The sequence below is a fragment of the Orcinus orca genome, chromosome 6 (genome assembly GCF_937001465.1).
Source record: "Orcinus orca chromosome 6, mOrcOrc1.1, whole genome shotgun sequence".
Classification (NCBI taxonomy): domain Eukaryota; kingdom Metazoa; phylum Chordata; class Mammalia; order Artiodactyla; family Delphinidae; genus Orcinus; species Orcinus orca.
Window position 1 is genome coordinate 45,911,659 of NC_064564.1, and position 24,606 is coordinate 45,936,264.

The 24,606-nt window shown below is 40.6% G+C and overlaps 1 protein-coding gene across 3 annotated transcripts in view; it reads right to left on the minus strand.

The window, feature by feature from the left end:
* The window catches only part of TEK (TEK receptor tyrosine kinase), a 103,705-nt gene that overhangs the window by 57,608 nt on the left and 21,491 nt on the right, over positions 1 to 24,606 (minus strand). For all 3 annotated transcript variants that reach the window (XM_004275061.4, XM_049711028.1, XM_049711027.1), the window contains exon 2: positions 1,996 to 2,307. In XM_004275061.4, coding sequence (XP_004275109.1) covers positions 1,996 to 2,307 — 312 coding nt within the window. The remainder of the gene's footprint in view (positions 1 to 1,995; positions 2,308 to 24,606) is intronic.

The window sequence follows — 24,606 nt, forward strand, 5'->3', positions numbered from 1 at the left end:
GCTGCATTCCTGGGAATTTCTGTTGTGCACTTTTCCCACTCGCCTGATGCCATTTAAAGGTGAATGTTATAGTTTTGCTAAGAGGGCCTTTTCCCTCATTTGTGATGAATAATGATTTTATCACTTTGATCTTAAAACGAGCTTGCTGCCTTCAAATTTTTTAATTACCACCATTAGCAAATTCAAAGAAATATTTTCAGGTAGACCCCAGCTAGGGGCTGACTCTAACCCCTTGCTACTCAAAGCGTGGTCCTCAGCCCAGCAACATCTTATCCCCTGGAACCTTGTTAGAAATGCAGAATCTCAGGACTCTCCCCAAGGATCTACTGACTCAGAGTCTGCATTTTAACAAGACCCTTAGGGTGATTTTATAAGCATTTTTAACCTTGAGAAGTAATCTAAAAAACCTACAGATTCCTATATAAAAACCTAAAAAACCTACAGATTCTAAAAAACCTACAGATTCCTATATAAAAAGCTGACAGTCAGAAATGTGCAGAGGTGCATTATTTATCTGGATCAATTTTACAATTAAAAATCAAATCCTAAAGAGCTCACAATGTCATTGTCTCATGAAATGACACATCCTCAGTCCACAGTCTCGTGTGGTTATGATGATGTTAATTTGGTGAGGACCCCTTCATTTTAGTAATAACCAACCCAGAGAAAGGGACTGAGGGTGAGGGGCCAGATCATTTTCATCAGAACAAGGAGAGGTCATTTCTGCTGGAATCTGCACCTTCGTCCCAGTAGATAGCATCAAGAGCACCAGAAGTCTACCTGCCTGTCCAAACTTGGGAGCCTTAGGGCAGAACAGAGTCATTAAATAATGTTTACAATGACATCTCCTCCAACTGCCATGAGTTTGGTGGACTGGCCCAAAGATACAGCTTAGGACCCACTTCTATTTTGGGAGAAGGGTTCCATCACATCACTGCTTTTTGAGGCACAGAAAGGAGTAATACTCTTCCTTTGCAGAAGGCTCTCAAGGTCCTCCTTCAAAAGTTCTGGTGTTCTGTGAGCTGGGCCTGGGTACTCCACTTCTAAAATTAAATCATGTCGCCTGAAAAAATGGGCCCCAATTCTTCATCCCTCCCTGTATCCATACTCGTGGCCATGTAATTGTGTAATACCCTCCCATTCTGACTTTAGGCTCAGCTGTTCGACTTGCTTTGGGCAATAAAAGTGAGGCAGAAGTGAGAGTATACAGTACTAAGGCTAGGTTTCAAGAAGCCTCGTGTGTTTCCGCTTGCTCTCTCGCACCCCTGCTGTCTCCATGAGAACATATCTACATTAGCCTGCTAACGGATAACAGTCACGCGGAACAGAGCCAAGGTAGCCCAACCAGGGCCAGCCTAATAAGCCTAGAGCCAGCCAATATCCACACACATGAGAGAGCTGCCCAGTCAAGATCAGCCACCTATCAACCCAGCTGACTTAGACTCACAAGCTATGAGTCATTATCATTATGCCACCGTGGCTTTGGTCGTGTGTTACACAGCATTACTATGTCAATAGATAACCACTGTACCAAGTAACTAATTAAATTGAGTTATTGAGAGATGTTTCCCTTAATGTTTTATTTCTACCATATTTTTCCTCTGAAAACATTAACTTCTGTTAAGAATACTCAGAGGCCAAGAAAACAAATAAGGAATCAAATGAAAAATCAATGAGAAAACTCAAAATAGCCCATAGTTTGGCGGTGGACACTTGTCTTCATTGCTGTGAATCATATTATATACACGTAACATGTTCCTATCTCCATCAGGACCATGGAGCCCTTAGGAGAACATGTGATATATTTCATTTCATCTCATGAACTAGGCACAAGGTCTAGTGAAAGGATTGTATGTGAGGGAGTTGGACTAGATCATCTCTCATCTCTAATGCTCTCAGGCAGCTCGTCCCCGGCCTGAGTGAGCAGCTGTCAAGACAAGAGGCGGGTGTGGGTCTCAATGGACCTCACCTGCCCACAGCCAAGGGGCACGTTACCTTGTTGGCGCATCTTCATGGTCCGTATCCTTATTGCCTCTCCTCGAACTCGCCCTTCACAGAAATAAGCACCATTGATTGTACTAGCCTTTTCTCTCTTCCAAACAACTTTTTTAGCCCATTCTCTGGTTGCATCTTGAGTAACTTCCAGTGGATCCTGGTGCTGGTTCATTAAGGCTTCAAAGTCCCTTCCTATGATGATGGGCTCATGGGGGCGCCATCCAGAGGCGATGCAGGTGAGGGATGTCTCAGCGTCAGACACGAGAGGTAGGGAATTGATCAAGATCAGGTCCATGGCACCGTCCACTGTTGCTAAAAGGAAAAGATGGAACATAATGTATGAGGAAGGTTATTAACATGGCCCCACAGGATAAGCTGGTGTTTACAAAGCCTTGTCTAAAAATAACTGTGTGAGCGGTCTTTCTAAAATGCTACTCTGATCATGTGCCTATCTCTCATTGGACAAAATCCAAAACTCTTTACCATGGCATCAAGGCTCTTCATCACCTAGACCCTGCTAACCACTGCTGCCCCATTGCACGCCCTAGCTGTAATGGACTATCGGTTATTCTCCATTCCCAAAACAAGATGTGCACTAGGTGTCTTTATGCACTACAGTGCCTGAGACATAGTTAAGTATTCAGTAAGTGTTTGCTTGAATTGAGACAAATTCATGATAATGGCATTATCATTATTTATCATTAATTATTGATCAATTAATGATAATGTGGTTCTACCCCAATAATAATGTATTCTAAAGAAATATGTCAATGACATACACCATATGCTAACTTTATAGACTCTCATCATTATCATAGTATTGCCTGATTCCACATTAAATTCCGCAAGCTAAGGGAGGGACTGAGTGAAGTCTACATTTCCCTCTGACCCTCATCTTTGAAATGAGCCTAATAAGACCTGTCTTGCAGAATTCTTGTAAAGATTAAATGAGTTAAACTACATAACCTGCCAAGCACTGTGCCTGCAATATACAGGATACTCGATGACCATTATTTCATTTCTCTTTATTCTGCTTCTGAACACCTAGCCCCAAACCTCAAATCTTCCCAAATGTAAAAAGAAAATCCTACCTGACTTTTAAGATTTATTTACTAAGTGATAAAGCACATTTACAAAAAGAAAACCCTCTCATTTCACTTTCTTTCTCTCCCTCTCTCTATTTCCCTTTCTCTTCTCGTTTCCAAAGTTTTGAAGATAAGCAAATGGAATCTGTGCCTATTCTCTCCTCTTGGTGAATGTGGAAATACCAGGGATGGAGGTTGTTTTCTGGCTCCAGTGATGGTTGCTTCTCAAGTCTACATAAAATGATCAGGAGACTAGAAAGGTCAAGCACAGCGGGTGATGAGGGCTATTGGAGTCTCAGGGACCTTTATGTAGATGTAAAGTGATTCAAGTATGTTCCATGTTATCTCATTTAATATTCATCAAATTCTCTCCTGGGAGTATGCACCATGATCTCATTTTTAAATATAAAGAAATTAGGGCTCAAAAGATTGAGTAGCTTATTCTATCTTCCACAGCTATTGAAGTCAGAGCTGGAATTCAAATTCTCACTGATCTTTCAGTTCCTTAGCTATACCATGCCCTTTCCTACCTCAAAACCTTTGGACATGCTGATCCCTGTGCCTGGAGTGCTCTTCTCCACTCTTTTCATGGCTAATTTCTCTCATCCTTTGGGGTCTTAGCTTAAATGCCTTTCTCATGGACGTCTTCTTTACCTATCTTATCTATAATATCTACACACTCTCATCCCATAAAGATTACCACAGTCTGTGATTATTTTATTTGATCTCTCTCCTCCTAGATGATACATTCCATTAGAATGAGAATTGAAGCTGTTTTATTTGCATTGATTTACATAGGAATATTCTACCTATTCTCAGCATATAGAGGACTTAATAAATATTTGTTGGCTAGATGGATGGATGGACAGACAGATGGACAAATTTTATACCAGATCTACTTCAGTTTCACCAATTCACTTGGCTCCCACTTGTTGAAACATGACGTTAAAAATGAAAGTTCTCTTCTATTTACAATAGCCAAGACATGGAAACAACCTAAATGTCCATTGACAGATGAATGGATAAAGAAGATGTGGTATATATATACACACACCCCATGGAATATTGCTCAGCCATAAAAAATGAAATAATGCCGTTTGCAGCAACATGGATAGACCTAGAGATTATCATATTAAGTGAAGTAAGTGAGAAAGAGACAAATACTATATGATATCACTTATATGTGGAATCTGAAATATGACCCAAATGAACCAGTCTATGAAACAGAAACAGACCTTTGTTTGCCAAGGGGGAGGGGCGGTGGGGAAGGGAAGGATTGGGAGTTTGAGGTTAGCAGATGCAAACTATTATATACAGGATGGATAAACAACAAGGTCCTACTGTATAGCACAGGGAACTATCTATATTCAATATCCTGTGATAAACCATAATGGAAAAGAATATGAAAAAGAATATATAGGGCTTCCCTGGTGGCACAGTGGTTGAGAGCCCACCTGCCGATGCAGGGGATGCGGGTTCGTGCCCCGGTCCAGGAGGATCCCGCATGCCGCGGAGCGGCTGGGCCCGTGAGACATGGCCGCTGAGCCTGCGCGTCCGGAGCCTGTGCTCCGCAACGGGAGAGGCCACAACGGTGAGAGGCCCGCGTACCGCATAAATAAATAAATAAATAAATAAATAAATAAATAAATAAAAATAATATATATATGTATAACCGAATCACTTCGCTGTACAGCAGAAATTAACACAACATTGTAAATCAACTATACTTCAATAAAATTTTTTTAAAAAATGAAAGTGCCCTTCTGAGTCTAAACTGACCCCTTTGCCCATATTTAAAAGACTGTTTTGATAATTACTGAAATTATGAGGGGGGGAAAGCAAATGTTACGCTTTTACAAAATGCTATAGAAAGGTGATCAGTGGTTGCTGAGGATTTGGAGCTGACTGGTATTCATTTACCAGACCTACTTATGCCAAGCACTGTGCCTGCCATGAAGTCCTCATACAATTTGTTTTTGACGGCATTTGCCAATGTTTGATGTATACAGTGATGTTTTGAGGATGATCCTATTAGGAGCTACATTTTTACCTGATTCACTAGGAAGAATTTCAAAGTCAAGTCTTAATGTAAGTAGGAGTTGGTGTTGCAATATTTTTCTCGTAATATTAACTCAGTACGCCGAGGGAAGAAATCTTGAGTAGAAAGGGTTCCCAAGCCTGACCCTCAAGCATCTATCTTGCTTCTAGCCTCATTGGTTTAACTTTAGGATTTCAAGAGAGGGAACAGAGGTTAGGATAAGAAAAGCATCGCAAGAGAGAATGAGCTAGGAAACCTAGCTGTGGAATTACAGCCTCCAAAAATAACACCAGAGCACAGTTACCCGTCCACACACACACACATACACACACACACACACACATCCAGCCCTGCCTCTGAGTAAGTACCACCTCATCTCCCACACTCACTCCTTCCAGGCATGTTCCCAGAGAGAGTCATCAAGAGGAAGGAAACACTGTAATTCTTTCAGCTCCAGTGGGATCCACCCCCATTTCTAGGGCCAGCTGAGTGATTTGCCAAAACCAAGGGCTCTGCTCTGAACTCACCGAACTGCATTAGCACTGGCCGTGGTTTATTTAATGACTTTAGGAAATAATAGAAAAAGCAGTTGATTTGAAAAGACAACCACACTGCATCTGTAAATTATTTCTAGGTATGGGTCTAGTTTATTTTTCCTTTTGTTCCTCCCAGCTCTCTCCCTTTGCTTTCAGGGATAGAAAGGGAAACTGTATACTCTGAGAGTCTGGATTTGACTACACTTTGCTACCCTTATTCAGCATGTCAGTTTCAGGAAGCACTCTTCCACCCATGAGTTCTCTGTCCTTTGTACTGCCACTTACAATAAAATATCAGAAGAATTTTGTACATGAGTTTTAGATACAGGAAGAAATACTTACCACGTTCCTGGAATGAATTTTAAAAATCATCTGTTTTGCTTTCCTAAAACAAGAATCAGTATTTGTTCTTGTTTGCATATGCCCCAGGGAATTTCTGGAAGGTGATACAGGAAGCTAAGAACAAGGGTGACCCATTAGGGGAGAATGAGGTCATTGGGGGGGACAATGACCGGGGCGGGGGTGGGGGCGGGACGACACTTTTCACTGTATACGTAATGTATACAATGTTTTTGAACCATTGGAATATTATCTACACATAAAAATTAAATGTAAAAAAGTAAATGTTAACTGCTCTTCCCTTAAAAAGGTGCATTTGCAAGGGAATCTAGAACCAGAGAAATATATATCCCTACACTCACTCCAAATCTTTTTGGATCACATCCATATAACGCATTTTCTTTTCCTCTCAACTTTGGACTAGTAATAGAAAACGTGACATCGCTCCACAATGCTGAGAAAAAAATTGGTTAAAAGAAAAGAAAAGGGAGGAGGAGAGTGGCCAAACTTCACCTTTCAAAAAGAAGAGAGAAGCAGAGGCCCTACTGCCACAGGTACAATTGTAGCCTGTGGCTTCTCAAAAGGGTTCTGCTACTGGCACAGTGAAAGGTGTAACTGCTACTGCGTGACTGATGCTACCCAGGAATCTGCTATTGGTGACATTTTCCTGAGAATAAATGCCAAGAGACAGAGCCCACCTGGGCTGGCACAGCTATCCGTCCCCACACCAACACCTTTTCTTCCACTACAAAACTATCCTCTCCAAGTCCTACTGCAGACCGGTTTTGAGTTGTTTCACCACAACCACAGCCTGAAGAGCTTGGATCAAATTCATTAATTAGTTCAATTCACACTTCTAACATCAAGACAGTTTTGTTGATGCATCTGCTGTAAGTAAGATGCATATGGAATTTCATACATCTTAACGTGTTTTGGGGATTGATATTATTTTTCCTCAGCAAAGATCTCACAAACACTTTTCAATATTTGCATAAAAGTGTCTCTTGTTTGTAAGGAGATACTGGCCAATGTAACACAGCAGCTATTGGGTTAACAAATGACTGTTCATCACAGTTGAAGCATAACAATATCCTACAACATTGTTCTGCTCATTATGTTTTCTGTGTGCCGTACTGAACAGCATCTAACATTTTGCAGTAACATTTTCTCACTAAATCTCACTGTGGTGAACACAAAATGCTGCTTAAATCCTCTTTTTGCGTATAGATTTTCTCTTTTTTTAATTTTAGCAATTTTTTTCTCTTTTTTTGGCTTCATTGGTTCTTAGTTGCGGCACGCGGGATCTTCATTGAGGCACACAGGCTTCTCTCTAGTTGTGGCGCTCAGGCTTCTCTTTAGTTGTGGTGTGTGGATTTTCTCTTTCTCATTGAGGCGCGCCAGCTCAGTAGTTGTGTTGCGTGGACTTAGTTGCCCCACAGCATGTGGGATCTTAGTTCCCTAACCAGGGATCGAACCCACGTCCCCTGCACTGGAAGGTGAATTCTTTACCACTGGAGCACCAGGGAAGTCCCTGCATATAGGTTTCCTTATACTCAGTATTGCTTCTGTAAAAATAAAATAACACCCCCTGAGGAAACGTAAAAATAAGAGAAATCCCTTAAGAAGGAATACAGAAAATGGACCAGGTGTGGCTGACAGGGACCAAAAATAAAACGGAGCCAGGCAGTCACGACAGACCTGGGACTGAGTCACGTAATTCTTTCTTAGAAAAACCACACACAAAAAAACCCTATAAGGACTTCTGATTCTGCTAAGGTCCTACCTGGAAAAGCCCCTAATGAGAAGCTTGGATGACAGCCAATCATCTAAAACTTGTGGTCAGGCTGCAAGGGCCATCCAGTTCCCTTATGACTCTCCCAACCGTGGCTTCTGCAGCGTCCCTGGTTTGCAAACCTTGAGAACAACAAAACTGTCCTTTAGGGCTTCCCTGGTGGCGCAGTGGTTGAGAGTCCGCCTGCCGATACAGGGGACACGGGTTTGTGCCCCGGTCCGGGAAGATCCCACATGCCGCGGAGCGGCTGCACCCGTGACCCATGGCTGCTGAGTCTGTGCGTCCGGAGCCTGTTGCTCCACAACGGGAGAGGCCACAACAGTGAGAGGCCCGCGTACCGCAAAAAAACAAACAAACAAAAAAACTGTCCTTTTGCTTCAAGATAACCCTGATTCTTTCCTGGGATTGATTTCTAATTTAGGATGACACTTCGAATAATAACCCATCATCTAAGACATGGAAATATCTTTCTTTAAAAACAGTCATAGAAAGGACTCTGGACCTAAATCTACACCCATGTAATAGAACCAAACTGAATTAGAAATGAGAGACACAGTCATGCTTTTCAAACTGTGTTTCAAGGAGCTGTTATTTCTCATTTTCTAAAAAAGGTATTCCAGATCTTTCTGAGAGTGACGGAGGTGAAATTAACAGAGCGCATTCCAGATGTCCCCACATACATACACACTCTCACTGAGCAGCTCAACTTTCATCTGTTTGTTTTATATTTCAGCTCCACATAAATTTTCATTTGGGAGAAAGGAATTTGCTTAAATAAAACATATAAAACCTCAAAGGTCATCACTTTTAACAATTTTACTTTTACAGATGAAGAAAATGAAAGGTTAAATGAATAAATAGCAATGAAAATACATGTCCCTGCCTCACAAGGTGCTGACTCCAATTAGTCTGCTGTGCCCCTCCCTCCACATTCAAGTTCAGCACAGCTGCAGAGGCAAGTTCTGATTAACACAGCTCCCCAACCTTTGAAGCACTTGCCAGCCAAGCGGAAAAAGCAGGTTAAATTACTGCAGAGTGTGGCTATTCCCTTGCGCTTCTTATTACCTCAGAATTGTGCTGTCAGGTGGAGTTTCACTAATATGTGTTTGGAACAACGCATCACGTCTTCGGAACAACTGTCTGTATGATTTCTTGGAAGTTTGGCATTGACTATGTTTCAAATTTTTCCAAGGTGTCCTTGGTTGTCTCAGCTTCCTAACAGCAGCAGATATCTTAGAGTTCTAAATATGTCAAATGGCAATGAGCACTACACCTTGGCCAAAAGTATTTTTGAAATCAGGGGATTGGCAATGAACTGATAAGGTCTTGGCCAAAAGCATTTCTGAAATCAAGGCCCTGACAATGAGCAAAGAAGCAAAGACATCCCCAAACCTATCCAAGATTATTTGGTGGAGCTGTTTGGATTTTAGTTATTTTTTATGGTGTCCAGAAAAGGAGAATTCTCTTCAGTTTAAAAAAAAAAAACTCATTAAATTATTTATATGTCTACTCATCTGTTAACAAATTTATTGAGCACCTCCCATGTGCTAAGGTACTGTATTTGACCCTGGAGACACAACAATGAATAAAACAGATCTGATCTCAACCCGTATGTAATTTACAGGCAAATGTGGAAGACAGATATGGCAAACCAATCACATAAATAAATATAACACTGGAACCATGATAGATACCATGAGAGAGAATTATAAGGTGCTATGGGATAGCATAACAGTGAACTTAATCAAACTTGGCTGGTGTGGAGAAATGGTTTATGAATCAGGTAAGGCTCCCTGAGGAAGTGACGTTTGGCACCTGAAGGAGAGTTGGAATTACCAGAACAAAGCGAAAGGGATATGAGAAGAGAGTCAGGTAAGTTTTCCCCCAAAGGGTAACTACTGAGCAGGATTTGAAGAATGAGTAAGTGTTTAATAGGACTCACCACTAGAATGTTCTCTCTTGGTTAATGTCAACATCCTAAAGTTGACACTAATTTCTTTTTATCGGATTCTAAGAACTACTGGCACCATTTCTATGTGTCAACTCTATGTCAAAGTAGTTTTCGCGTCTCCTCTCCCTTCTTGTGTTCCCAGAAGAAATCCCGTTCCCAGGCATGTTTTCAATATTTTAATCTTTTGTTTGTTTGTTTGTTTGTTTCTAGGATACTTTTATGTATGTAATAAGTCTCTGAGCAATAACTTCATCCTCAAATTTCCTTCCGAGAAGATAGTGGGCAATTAACGAAAAGATACCAACATGCACAAGCCTGGAAATACCCAAAGGAAGTTGCTAACTTTTTACATGCACAGTTGGGAGTTAGACAAGGACACCCTTGATATGACTAGGCTGAGTCTCTCTAACAACAAACTGCTCTCACTCAGGAGTTGCTCCAAGCCTGTTTGCCCCAAGGGCATGCCCATTTCCCATCCCCGCCTCCCTGACAAACAGGATCCTCGTCGACTGACTGCCGGAGGAGACAGCATCCCACCCCACCACCCGGTGAACGCCAGAAATTTTCCATCCAGGATAAATACCGCATGCTCTAGTTAGAACATCAGAATTGCCACCAGTCAGCAAGCAAGTTTTTATTTTATACAGGAGTAGACACAGCATCCACAGAGTGAGACTTCACTAAATGCCCAGCACACGTGCACACTTACATGCAAAACTCCATTTCTGTAAGGCGGGGCTGGAGGAGGCATGGCACCATCAAATCAAGGGTTGTTTAAACTGGAAAAGACTTTAGAGATTGCCTGGTGCAAGCCTCACACTTTATAAAGGGCAAACTGAGGCCCATGGAAAAGAGACTGGCCAGTGGTCACACAAAGGCTAATGGCAAAGCCAGCCCTCAAGTGTGAATTTCTCCCCAGGGCCTTTTCTCTCACCCCAGGGTAGCAGGGTAAATGGACAAATCTTTAATGTGAGGGAATTTGGAATGTTCATCATTTTGACAGGATGGTACCTGAAGAATCCTGGAGCTTAGCAGAAACTGGGCCAAGAGAGAGAAGACATTGAGGAGAGGCAGCCAAAAAGCTGGGAAGGGTACAGGACAGAGAGAGTGGGAATTCCCAGAAATGAGGTTTGCCCACCTCATAAATCCCCGCAAGCCTTACAATGCTGCCTTATAATCTTTCCTGTCATTTCGCCCCGAGAGAGGGATGCTCTCTAATTGAATCGTATTCGTCCATTGCCAGCAAATTTATCTGGTGTGAGAGGAATCCATCTTTGGAGCCAGGCCACTTTCTCTTTCTGGGTTCTTCTGCTTCAATCACCTGCCAATTTCCCTTCTCCCTTCTGCTGCCAAAAGATGTGCACAGACATACATACTCACTCCCACAACCAAATATCTCTATCGTCCAAGACAGAATTCAACAAGCTCTTTAACTCCTAAGTTCCCTGTTCTCCAGATCCCAATAAGGAAGGCAATTTGGGTTGATCTGCTTGCACAAAAAAGAGAAGAAGAATTTAAGAATAGCTTAAAGTGACAACTCTGAGAGCTATCAGAAGAGCAAACCAAAGAAGTGAGTCTGTAATGGGAGAAGTTCAGGACCACGATCATTTCTAAGAAGAGACGGACAAAGAAAGAGGGCTAGCGTTCTCAGCAGGCTTCAGATTATACCGTGTCGGGAAGAAAGATAACACTGTTTATTACAGACTACGTAATAGGTACTATGCAAGGTGTTTTACAAACTTCGTGCGCTTGAATTCTTTGTGCACTTGAAGGAAGGGATTTATATTCCATTCTATAGGTTAAAAAAAGAAACTCACAGATGTTCTGTAATATGCCCAGCGACAGACAAATAGAATTTGAACCCATGTCTCACTAAGTTCCATAACCCGTCACAATGCTTCACTCTGAACACCACAAGAGAATTCTATTTTGCCCTTTGTCCACTATTGTATCTCTAGCAATTAGCACAGTGCCTGGCATATAACAGCTCTTCAATAATCGCGGATGAAGGAATAAATAAATAAATGAATAAATAAATAAATAAGCAAGCAAGCAAGCCTGGCCTTCGATGAGTGAATTTATTCAATAAGCACTTACTTAATAAGTATTATGAGCTGGGCCCTATGCTGCCTTCTGTGGACGAAGAAAAGAATAAAATATGGTTTCTGCCTTCAAGAAGCTTACAGTCTGGTCATCCAAAGGCATGAATATACACAAATCCATAAAGGAAAACACTGACAGATTGCACTATAGAAAATGCCAAAATCTTTTATAAAATAAATAGCCAACTGCAGTAGATTGAAATATAATGGTCACAATAATTTGCATTTCCTTCCATTGAGAAGTGAAATCTACTTCTTTACCCCTTGAATCTAGGCTTGGCCATGAGACTATCCTTGACCAATGAAACATTAGCAAATGTGACAAAAACAGAGGCTTTAAAAGTGCTTTTCCCCTGGGCCTGCCCCCTCCTACTGCTCTATGGGACCCTGAGACCACCATGAGGAAAAGCCCAGACTAATCCACTGGAGGATGAGAGACCACATGATAGAGACATGAGCCATTCCAGCTGAGGCCCAACAGACCAAATGCCAGATATGTGCATTAACCATCCTAGACCATCCAGCCCCAGCCAAGCCATCAGCTGACTACAGATATCGGCCAATCCACCCTAGATCAAAGAACTTTCCAGCTGACCCACAGAATCTAAGATATAATAAATGTTTGTTGTTTCACCATTACGTTTTCAGATGACTTGTTACTCAACAAAAATTAACTGATACAATAATTACCATATGAAATGATAATTAATTTGACTACAAATCCCAAAACACAAACTAAAAGGATATCCCATTATTCGTCTATCAAATTAACTAACAATAGAGAGGGTCATAATATCTAGTGCTAGCAGATAAACAGGAAGGTTTACACCATTGGTGTAATAGATAAAAAGGCCAAATGGGAAAAATATTGTTATGGATAAAACTTAAAGAGTTAATATGTATAATACATAAGTAAATTCTATAAATTAATAAATCAGTAGTAATTCACAGAGGAAGATACACAAATAGGCAACTGTAGTAAATTGGAAAAAAGGGTCACGATATTTCTAATACTCCTTGGAAATGCATTTCTGGGACATGCTTGCAAATCTATAGTTGTAAAGTTACATAAAAGCTAACCCTAATTCATCACATTATATGTCAGGCACTTTTCCATGTGTGTAACATGTAATAATCCTCATGGAACCTTATGGAATAGGCACTATGATTATCTTTTACAGATTATTTTACAGAAAAGGAGACTAAGACAAAAAGAGGTTAAATACTTGGTCATTGTCATACAGGTAATTAGTGGTAGAACTGAGATTCAAATTTAGGCACACTGATTTCAAAACCCACTCTTTTAATGATTAAACGATACACATATTACACTGGTTCGTATCAAAAATGGATCTTCTAACAATTCAGTGAAGAAAGTTTAGTCTTTTCAACAATAGTGTCAGAACAACGGGACATCCATATGCCAGAAAAAAAAAAAGCCCTAAACTAAAACCTCCCACCTTGTACAAAAATTAAATGAAAATGGATCATGTAAAATGTAAAACTATAAAACTTTTGGGATATGGGAGAAAAATCTTCATGATGTTGGAGTTAGGCAGTGAGTTGTTAGCTATGGCACCAAAAGTGTGATCTGTAAAGAAAAACATTGATAAATTGGATTTTATCAAGATTTCAAACTTTGATCTATGAGAGACACTGTTAAAATCAAAATACAAACTACAGACTGGGAGAAAACATAGCTGACAAACAACTTACATCCAGAATATATCTTAAAACTCTCAAAACTTAACAGTAAGAAAACAAACAATTCAATTTTTTTAATGGGCAAAAGATTAGAGACACTTCACCAAAGAAGATATGTGGATGGCAAATAAGTACACAGAAAGATGGTCAGTGTCATTATCCACTAGGAAAATGCTAATTAAAACCATGTGAGACACCATTGCACACCCATTAGAAAGGCTCAGAAAAACCCTGACAATACCAAGTGCTAGCTAGAATGTGTAGCAACTGTAACTCAATCACTGCTGGTGGTATGTAAAATGGATGGTCCAGTCACTGTGGAAAATGGTTTAATCATTTTTTATAAAGTTAACTATACATTTATCACATCACCCGGCAATCCCACTCCTATGTATTTACCCTACAGAAATGAAAATTTATGTTCATACAGTGAATGTTTATAGCAGCTCCATTTATTCATAATCACCCCTAACTGGAGAAACTCAAATGTTCTTCAACAGACAAATGCATAAACAGCCGTTGTACATCCAGACAACGGAATACTACTCAGAAATAAAAAGGGGTTAGACTATTAATACTTGCAACAATATGGCATTATGCTGAGTAAAAGAACCAATATAAAAAGGCTACATACTGTATGAATGCCTTTATATAACATTCTGGAAAAGGTAAGCCTATAGGATGAAGAGCAGATGAGTGGTTGCCAGGGATTAGGAGTAGGAGAGATGTGACTAAAACGGGCAGCACAAAAAAGATTTCAGGGGGTGATGGAATTGTTCTCTATTCTAACTTGGTGGCAGCTGCATTAAAACTCATAAAGCTGGGGCTTCCCTGGTGGCGCAGTGGTTGAGAGTCCGCCTGCCGATACAGGGGACACGGGTTCGTACCCCGGCCCGGGATGATCCCACATGCCATGGAGCGCCTGGGCCCGTGAGCCATGGCCGCTGAGCCTGCGCAGTCCGGAGCCTGTTGCTCCGCAACGGGAGAGGCCACAACAGTGAGAGGCCCGCGTACCGCAAAAAACAAAAACAAAAACAAAAACTCATAAAGCTGTACACACAACATAACTTAACTGTATTTTAATTTTTAAAATTATAGTAAAAAGGTATCCTCCATAATTACCAATACAGATATGCAAAGATATGGCAAGAATATTCACTGCAGCCTACAGCCTCGACTGGAAACAACACAAAGTTCATGAATGGGAGCACGGCTCAATAAATGATGGTTCATACATTTAATTGAATATTATGTTTGCATGGAATTATACCTTTGATATATTAAGTGAAGAAAAGATGCAGAACAGTATGTTTGATCTCATTTTTGTCAAAATATTGAGAAAAGCCTAGAAGTCACACACCAGTAGTGGTACTTCTGGCTAATGAAATTGCCAGGCTCAGGGATCAGGGGTGGGGTGAGGAGGAAGGGCAGATGTTCACTTATTGTTTTACATATTTAGTATTGTCTCTCTTTTGTAATATTAAAATGAAGACTTTTATTATAAAAACACATGCAACTCATCAATCTAATGGCAGTTTTTTGCTTAATTATTTACACATCTGTCTCCTTCCTTAGACAGTGAGCTCCCTGAAGAAAAGACCTCTAGTTTGTTCATCTTTAGCTCCTAGCACCAAGCACTGTGTTTGACAGACCGTGCATATTTTTAATATATTTAAGTTGAATTTGAAGAAATCAACAGTAATTGAAAGTAGAACATCTTTTTTTCTTTTTGGAATTTTAATTATAAGTCCAAGAATGCTCCTTTGACTAAATTTTGATGTAAATTATCTTGAAAAGATCTTTGTTTACTGACTCTTTTTTAAATTAATTTTTATTGGAGTATAGTTGATTTACAATGTCGTGTTAGTTTCAGGTACACAGCAAAGTGAATCAGTTATACATATATCCACTCTTTTTTGGATTTTTTTCCCATATTGGTCATTACAGAGTATTGAGTAGAGTTCCCTGTGCTATACAGTAGGTTCTTATTAATTATCTATTTTATATATAGTGAAAGTAGTACATCTTAAACCCAGGTGACAATTCTGTGAATTGTTATTAGCCTGGCACCATCAACAGGATAGTGGAGTAGTTAAGAGCTTTGGTCTTGACGTTCTGTCTCATTTTCCTTATCTGTAAAATGGGAGAATAACCTCTAAATCGTTGACTTTTTAAAAAATTTATTTATTTTATTTATTTATTTTTGGCTGTGTTGGGTCTTCGTTGCTGCACGCGGGCTTTCTCTAGTTGTGGCGAGTGGGGGCTACTCTTTGTTGCGGTGCGCAGGCTTCTCACTGCGGCTTCTCTTGTCGCAGAGCACGGGCTCTGGACACGTGAGCTTCAGTAGTTGTGGCTCGCGGGTTCAGTAGTTGTGTCTCACAGGCTCTAGAGCACAAGCTCATTAGTTGTGGCACACGGGCTTAGTTGCTCCACGGCATGTGGGATCTTCCCGGGCCAGGGATCAAACCCTTGTCCTCTGCATTGGCAGACGGATTCTTAACCACTGCACCACCAGGGAAACCCTAAATCATTGACATTTGTGTAAAGGGCTATTTGTATTAGCATGACATGAAGTCAGTTTGATCAAGTTAATCTGTATGAAAATATGGTCTGTGTTAGCCCCAGAGGAAGGGTTTTTTTTGTTTGTTTGTTTTTTAATTTTTAAGTCATCTTGGAGCTAAGGCACCCACAGAAGGAAGAACTTCTAATGGCTTTGTGTCCTGCTGTGTGACCACACTCCCACACACTTCAAACCCACATGAGCAGGAAACAGGCTGATCATGAGCTAAGGAAGATTCCCTGTGTTTCCTTCTAAAATCCTTTGATTGCTGCCCCCTTTCTTACAGGACTGACCTTAACAGGAAACCAAATCTCTGCACATGCAAGTGATTCTGGAAAAGCAGTTTCACAACCAGCTTGGTGGTGTGGAGGGAGCCCTGGAGAGAGAGATGAGGGGGCTACTCAGAGATGGACACAAGCTGTCACTCCATGGCCCTCTGCCAGCTAACCCTCGGGAAGACCACTGACCTAGCCCAAAGGCCTCCCACTGTGTCCCTGGACCAGAGAAACTTCCTTACATTTTCTTCCTCGTCTTTAAAAGTGAGAACTAGGGACTTCCCTGGTGGCACAGTGGTTAAGAATCAGCCTGCCAATGCAGGGGACATGGGTCCGAGCCCTGGTCGCGAAAGCAACTAAGAAAGATGCCGCGGAGCAACTAAGCCCGTGCACCACAACTACTGAGCCTGTGCTCTAGAGAGCCCGTGAGCCACAACTACTGAGCCCATGTGCCACAACTACTGAAGCCTGCATGCCTAGAGCCCGTGCTCCGCGACAAGAGAAGCCACCGCAATGAGAAGTCCGTACACCACAACGAAGAGTAGCCCCCGCTCGCCACAACTAGGGAAAAGCCCGCACACAGCAACAAAGACCCGACGCAGCCAAAAATAAATTAAATAAATAAATAAATACATTTATTTAAAAAATAAATAAAAGTGAGAACTATACTCCGATAAATTTTATTTTTAAAAGTGACCCTCTGCACAGTCTATAGCTCTTCTACTTTGCTTCACTTTACTCTTAGAGCAGGACAGTAGCTCTGTATTCTGAAGCACCACCCCCACCACTGACTAACCAATGGGGTCATGATCTTAGCTCAGTAGTGAAAGAGGGCTCAGGGACCCTCTAGCCTCATTTCATTTAGTTTAGGAATTCCTTTATTACAATTCTGGAATCTATTGTCCTCTGGGCGTTACCTGAATTATTTCTGTGACTGGAAGTCTCCTATTTGGAAAGCAGCTTGTGAGGCCATATTCCCTCCCCTCCATCAAAAAAAAAAAAAATCTTGCATACTTCCAAAGTACAGATTCATTTGCCAGGTAGAATTCCAACTATAAAATTTATGTCAGTTTTCCCCTATCAAACTGCAGGCCTGAATGTCTCAAGAGGTGCTAATCTATGTGTCTTTGTTAAGAGAGGCTTCTTGAAAAACCCTGAGTATCATAGTTAGTGTCATCTCCTTGGGCCACAGTGGCAATGACATCATTCCAAACATGTTGGGAGCTCTTCTCAAGGAATCGTCCTTGGAATCTGCACAAGCCATACTGCTTAACTGCATTGCATGAGCCCTCCTCCAATGCTTCTTTTATTTCCCCATCAACTGGCGAACTCTTGCTTAGCCTCCAAGGCTTAGCTCATGCTCTCACACACTCTGGGGAGCCTCCCAGATGCCACAGGGCAGAGGCTGTTGTCTTACAGACTGCACAGATATCTAGTAGGCATGGCAGTGTGACAGGCCACGATCCTACATACAGCAGCTGCCTGGGAGTTTATCACTAATGGCTTAGGAAAACAGCTCCTCCTTTATCTTCCCAAGTAGACAATCTAAGATCAACTGAGACTTTTCTGGCAGCAAGGAGACAGAGCCTGTCTGTGCAGTCATTTGAGGGAAAACAGTCCAAAAACATGAAAGCCAAGAGGGAATTTCATTACATGTTTGAGTCAGATACTCTTGGCATAGGCTGGGTCCATTTTCAAGTCAAAGTTAGTATAAAATGTAAACGTCATCGGGTAAGAGTCTCGCTTTCTAAGCCCAAGACATGCTTCGTTTCTTCTCTTCATTTTGACAAGGGGTGCCCTTCACCAGCTGCTCTCCAACCTCCTCCACCCAGCTCTGGGACCGTGGAGGTTACCTGTGACCTGCTGGGTTCAGCTACAAGGGGGATCCAGATGGAGACAGGAGGGTGGTAGGCGAGTGTGATCAGGGTGTTTATTCTCCCAGGTCTCCACCACCCCACTGAGCCATCTACAGAAGCCACAACTTGGTGGGGAGTCTTCTCATGCCACTGCTCTATCAGGGTTTGAGAACCACTCCTCCCTCTTGTACCTTCAGGTCTATACGCATTTCAAGAATCGCTCATGTTTCAGTCATTCCCTTTATGTAAATGAAATTTTGTGTTGAGGTCTGAGAATTAACCAGATAAAACCATGCTTCCTGTGTCTCGGCAGGGAGACAGGAGCCCAGCTTGGTACCTGCTCCCCCGACCCTTGACAGCTCCTCAGGCACCTCCCTAGACAGGCTATTTCTTTAAGAAGCACAGTTCTCAAATGACTGCTATCAAGTATTTGCTAGTTCTGCTTTGCAAGAGCAGTGTGTCAGTTACACATAAATAATTCCTAAAATTATTAGTTGTAATATAAGAGCTATAAATTATTAAGTACCTACCACCTTGTGGATACTTTAAATACATTGTTGTACCTCATTTTCACAATGACCATGTGCATTAGTCATTTATATCTCATATCACAGATGAGGAAACTGACTTAGACAAAATAAGCAACAGTGATGACTAAATGAGATCTTAAATGTAAAACATCCGGAACAGTGTTAGAACTCATGTCTTCCTTTTCCTTGATAGAGAGCTTGACACAGTAGGTTCTTCATATGTATGCACTGTTTGACTGGGTATACATTTGCCTTAGTACCTTGATCATCCCAGTAGAAAAGTGTAAGCCTATGAATCTTAAATAGCAGTTTTCCTTTGGATCTAATTTCCCATTCATCCTTCTTGCCAAGACTCAGCAAGTGGCCATGGCCTTAGCCCAGAGATTATAGCTTGACCAGCACTATGGAAGACTCCATTTCCGTCTTCACAGTGATCTCACCAACTCCCAAGACTTCAGTTATCACCTGTTCCAAGTCTCGGTCTCTAGTTCCAACCTCTTCCCAGCTATAAAACATGTTATAAACAGGCCTCCTGTTCACCTAGGTAGGCGTCTCAACTGCGATATGTCTAGAATGAACTCGGCATCTTCCCCTCTCTTCACCTTCTCTCTCTCCTGATTTCTTAAGTCTCCATCTTTCTAACCACAGATGCTTGAAAACTCTGAGTTATTGTCAACAACTCTCTCTCCCTCACTGTTTACAGTGATTGGATAATCACCATATTCTGCCCACTCTAGCTCAGTACTATCTCTCACATTCAACTCCTTTTCACACCCTCATTCTCTCTCACTTGAACTCCTGCAAAATTTTGGTGCCATTGTCTCTTTAGCCCCAAATGCTCTACAGGCTTTCCTTTCCTAGCCGTTGATGACATTGTTCCTTCTGCCGAGGATGACCCTCCCTACATATATTTATCTGTTCAATTCCAATCTCTTCCAAGATTCAATTCAAATCTCAATGGTAATAGGAACTTATTTTCTATTATTTTGCACAGTTCAAAAAATAAAGTTCAAGTCGGCAGACTGTTGTAACTGAAAATTCAAACCCACTACACCTGTTTTTTTAGTGAACAAAATTAAAGAAAACAAAGGAATTTAAGATACCCAAATGTGAGGTGATATTTAATTAATTACATCGTGAAATGGAAATGTATATCTTAATAATGAAGTCTGGATCTCAGCTTTAAAATGACATCTGACTAGCACCTTTGATGTAGGCTTTCTCAACTTTCTCCTAAAGACATGGGGGAAAAAAAAGAGAGAGAGAATTTCAAATACCTACAGTGCTAACCAAGATTGTCAATCTACCTATTGTCAGCACCTAGTAACCACAAAGACCAATAGGATTAGATAGAGAAAATGAATTTTCATTGTTAAAATATTTTTATTGTCAGAAATTCGTCTTAAAATTAAAAAGTATATGCTGTAAAAAGTAACTTGGATCTTAAATTCCGGATTAAGGTGGCAAAGAATTTGAAGGGAAAAGGCAGGAGGAGAGAAAGTTAACATGTGCTGAGTGCCTCACTGATACACTGATGTTCAAAGTATGGTTTCACTATTTACTGTTATAAACAGAGAAGTATAGGTTAAAGACTGTTTTTGAAAAACATAAGGGTAAACCACTAATAAAATAAAAAACAGGAGGCATATGCCAAAAATGACTAGAGAAGATAAATGTAAACAAAATGTAGACCAAGTAAGCAAACGACAGGAAAAAATAAAAGACTAAAAGGAAACAGCAGGAAAGTATATAAAAAAATCAAAGTACAAAACCAAATGTCAGATGTTAAGATTAAACATATTATCTGTGATTTAAAGATATTTAAAATCACCTATAGAATGACAAATACTCTCAGAAAAAATGAAACCTTCCAAGATGATGCTTAAAACAAAACCTTGAAAACAAAGATATGGGCAAAGAACTTATCAAGAAATGAAAAGAAAAAAAAATGATGAAAGAGAAGAAAACAAAGGTAACAGTATTAGTTTCAGACAAGTGGCTAGAAGGCATGGAATGGGATAAAACCTATTACATACACTGATAAAAAGTAAAGTCCATAATGAAAGCATAGTGGTTATGCATCATTGTGCTATAAATCATATAGAATCAAATACAGAAAAAAACTGGTAAAAGCAAAAAGAATGTGAGAAAAGCACCATAGTTCTGTGCTTTATACCTCTCTCAAATTTTGACTAATGGGGCTTCCCTGGTGGCGCAGTGGTTGAGAATCTGACATGGGTTCGAGCCCTGGTCTGGGAAGATCCCACAGGCTGTGGAGCAACTAGGCCTGTGAGCCACAACTACTGAGCCTGAGCATCTGGAGCCTGTGCTCCGCAACGAGAGAGGCCGTGATAGTGAGAAGCCCACACGCCGCGATGAAGTGTGGTCCCCGCTTACTACAACTAGAGAAAGCCCTCACACAGAAACGAAGACCCAACGCATCCAAAAATAAATTAATTAATTAATTTAAAAAAATTTTTGGACTAATGAAGTTGACTAAAAATCAAACTACAATTTAGTAATAATTAGACATATGTGTAGTTATATATGTATCTTTCAGATATATATAACTCTATACATTAAAATATGGAATTTGCCTTTTTTTTCCCCAATCACCCCTGCAGTACTTATCAAAATTGAGTATATCCAATGGAGCAACACATTTAATAGGAGTGAGAGTTCTAAAGATCAGTGGCAAAGGTAAAAGTTGTGTATACATGACACTACTCTTGACAATCCTTTAAATCGGTCATGAAGGATAATGTGGAAGTATATCTTCTATGCACAAATATAACAGCTAGCTTTTCCTCCAGCACTGGGACAGATCACTGTTGCTTTGGATAAGAACCAGATAAAGCAGTTGGCTGGAATTCAGGAACCAGGCAGCACAAAAAGTATTTACCTCCAAACACGGGGGTCACAACTGGAGCATGAGAAGCCACAGAACAGGGACCAAGCTGTCTATGAAGTGAAAGGGCAACTGAAATCACACGCACTATTTTATATTTGTAGATCTTTTAGACCAAACACGTATAGTTGAACCTGCTTAACTTAACTTGGCATGGCTCAGAGGTGATATTCAAAATATTTACCAACCTGGGCCCATGAACACTGATCTGGGTAGTGAAAAAGGTTCTGAAAGACCCTGATGGGCCAGATATTAACACTTTAGTTGCTGAATTGTGAAGTGGTCCAGAGGTCCTGAGGGAGTGACTTAGGCAGCCAAAGTAGCAGGTCAAGGGGAACTTAGGAGACCCAAGCAGCAGTTATTTACCAGATGGCACAGAAGTATTTCACTCTTCTAACAGCTGGTACAGATGAACCAGTACTACACAGTGGAATATCAGCCCTGCTGTAACTCATGCTATCCTAGACACACACACACACACACACACACACACCCCTCAGTGAAGTCCAACAAAGGGAAACTGTCTTTGCAATAATCCCAAATCACAACAAAACAATCCCACACCACACACAATAAATCAAGTTTAACAACATATCATTGAACAACAACAACAAAAAAGAAAATCAACCCGCTAAAAATCATAAAGCAGTATTCTAAATAATCATTAATTCTCAAAAAAAATAACTGAAAAGCACATGAGGGGGGCTTCCCTGGTGGCGCAGTGGTTGAGAGTCCGCCTGCCGATGCGGGGGACACGGGTTCGTGCTCCGGTCCGGGAAGATCCCACATGCCGCGGAGTGGCTGGGCCCGTGAGCCATGGCCACTGAGCCTGTGCGTCCAGAGCCTGTTGCTCCACAACGGGAGAGGCCACAACAGTGAGAGGCCCGCGTACCGCAAAAAAAAAAAAAAAAAAGCACATGACTTGTTAAGAACCCTACTTTCAAAACTGCTACAATGAGTCCAAAACTACTTTTGGAGACAAATTTATAGCTTTAAATACTTTTCTTGTTAATGAGTATTTAAAAAACCAAGAAATGTACTCAGGAAACATTTGTGAAAGAACTAACAAGACTTAAGAAAGTCAGGGAGAAAGAAAAACTAAAGCTAAATAAGAATATTAATAAACTTAAAAATAGAAAAAGGAGAATTCCGAGAGCTGGTCCTTGGTGTGGGTAAAATTTACAACAGCAAGCCTCTGAAATCTATTTAGAAACTAAAACTGAGAGTAAAACAAGAAGTAAAATAGCTCTTGTGGAAAAGATGCTTTAAATCATAAGAAAATCTCATGTATAATTCTCAGCTAATAAATTTGAAAAATATACATATAATGATTAGGAAATATAAATCCTTAAACTCAAACTTATGAAGCCTGAATTATCTCATCAAAAATTCACAGGGCCAGCTGGTTTTGCTGATGAGTTTATGTAATGCAAAAAAAAATTTTTTTAATAGAAAGCTACCAGTTCTTTACAGCTAGTAAAATCCTATTACCTAACATAAAATAGCTGAAAAAAGAAAACTACTCCTTATCTCACTTGTGAAAAGGCAAAAAATCCCAAACAAAATATTAGCAAATCAGTTCAGCAGTTTATTAAAGGAATCTTCTACAGATACTATGGGTTTATCCTCAGAAGTCAAGAATGGTTTAGTGTATCACAATTGCCTTAGTATATCACTTATTACTTAACAGCCCAACGTGAAATGTATAGGACTCATATGAAAATATCTATGAAACTTTACCAAAGATAAAAAAGATTTAAAGACATGGAGAGATGTTCTGTATCCTTCAGTGGAAAAGCACAATCTTGGAAAGATGATAATTCTTCCTAAATTAATTTATAAATTTAACATAAACCCAATAAGTGACACAAAGAGAAAGAGAAGAAGAAAAGATAAAGGCCAAGCAGTATGATGGGCAGCTGAAGGACTTTAATAAATAGGCTAGTGTGATATTCGTGGTGGAGTTGTTTGGATTGCCACAGTGCAAACCTCATCTTTTTCTCAACTCAGGAGTTACATGCGTTATACTCACAATGCCTTATCTGTCTGCATGCCTCCGTGTTTGTGATTATGTCTGTCTGTACCTGTGTGTCTGTCGGCATGCAGAAAAAATTGTTGCCATTTTTATTTTTAATTGAAGTAAAAGGCTGAGCTACGTGTCGAGGCTGACACCAAGTTCAACAGAGACCACACGTGTAGAAGTGAGCAAGGGAGTGCATGCATTTACTTAAATCAAAACTGAAGCCAGAGCTCAGTGTAGGAGGCAACCATGGGAATGTAAGTGCACTGGGAATTCCAGGGGAAACCTGGAGGAGGGCATTTGAGTTCCCCAGGGAGAGATATAAAATTTAATCTTATCTAGAAAATGTTAACCGTGGCTATCTCTGGATGGTGGTATATTGTATACACAAAGTTAAAAGATAAACATTTAAAAAATTGAATTCTTTGAAAGGAAAGCAAGTGACTTGTGCTCTACACACTAAGCCTTGGATTTACAGTAGTGTCTTTCATCATGCTGAGGTGTCAAACTGCCTTCTGTGTGTCCATGTGCCCTGCACAGGGTTATGTTTATCTCAGAGCAGATCACATTGCAGTGGAGCGCTGGGAAGCTTAGCATGGCTGAGCAGCAGAGAGATGCAGTGTGTGGTCAGAGGCTAGGGAATCAATCACCTTGGGTGTGAACCCCAGATCTGCCACGTATAACACAGGACCATATACAAATTACGTAGCCTTCTGTGCCTCGGGTTGGTCATCTGTAAAACGGAGGTGATGATACTTACCTCTAAGCACTTCACTGAGGATTAATAAATGTATAGCTCTACACACTATGAAAAAATCTTTTGTAAATTTTATGAATGATGTGTGTGGCAAATAGTGGAACAGTCAATAAACAGTGATGATAATGATTTATGATTTTCTAAAGTTGTGGGACTAA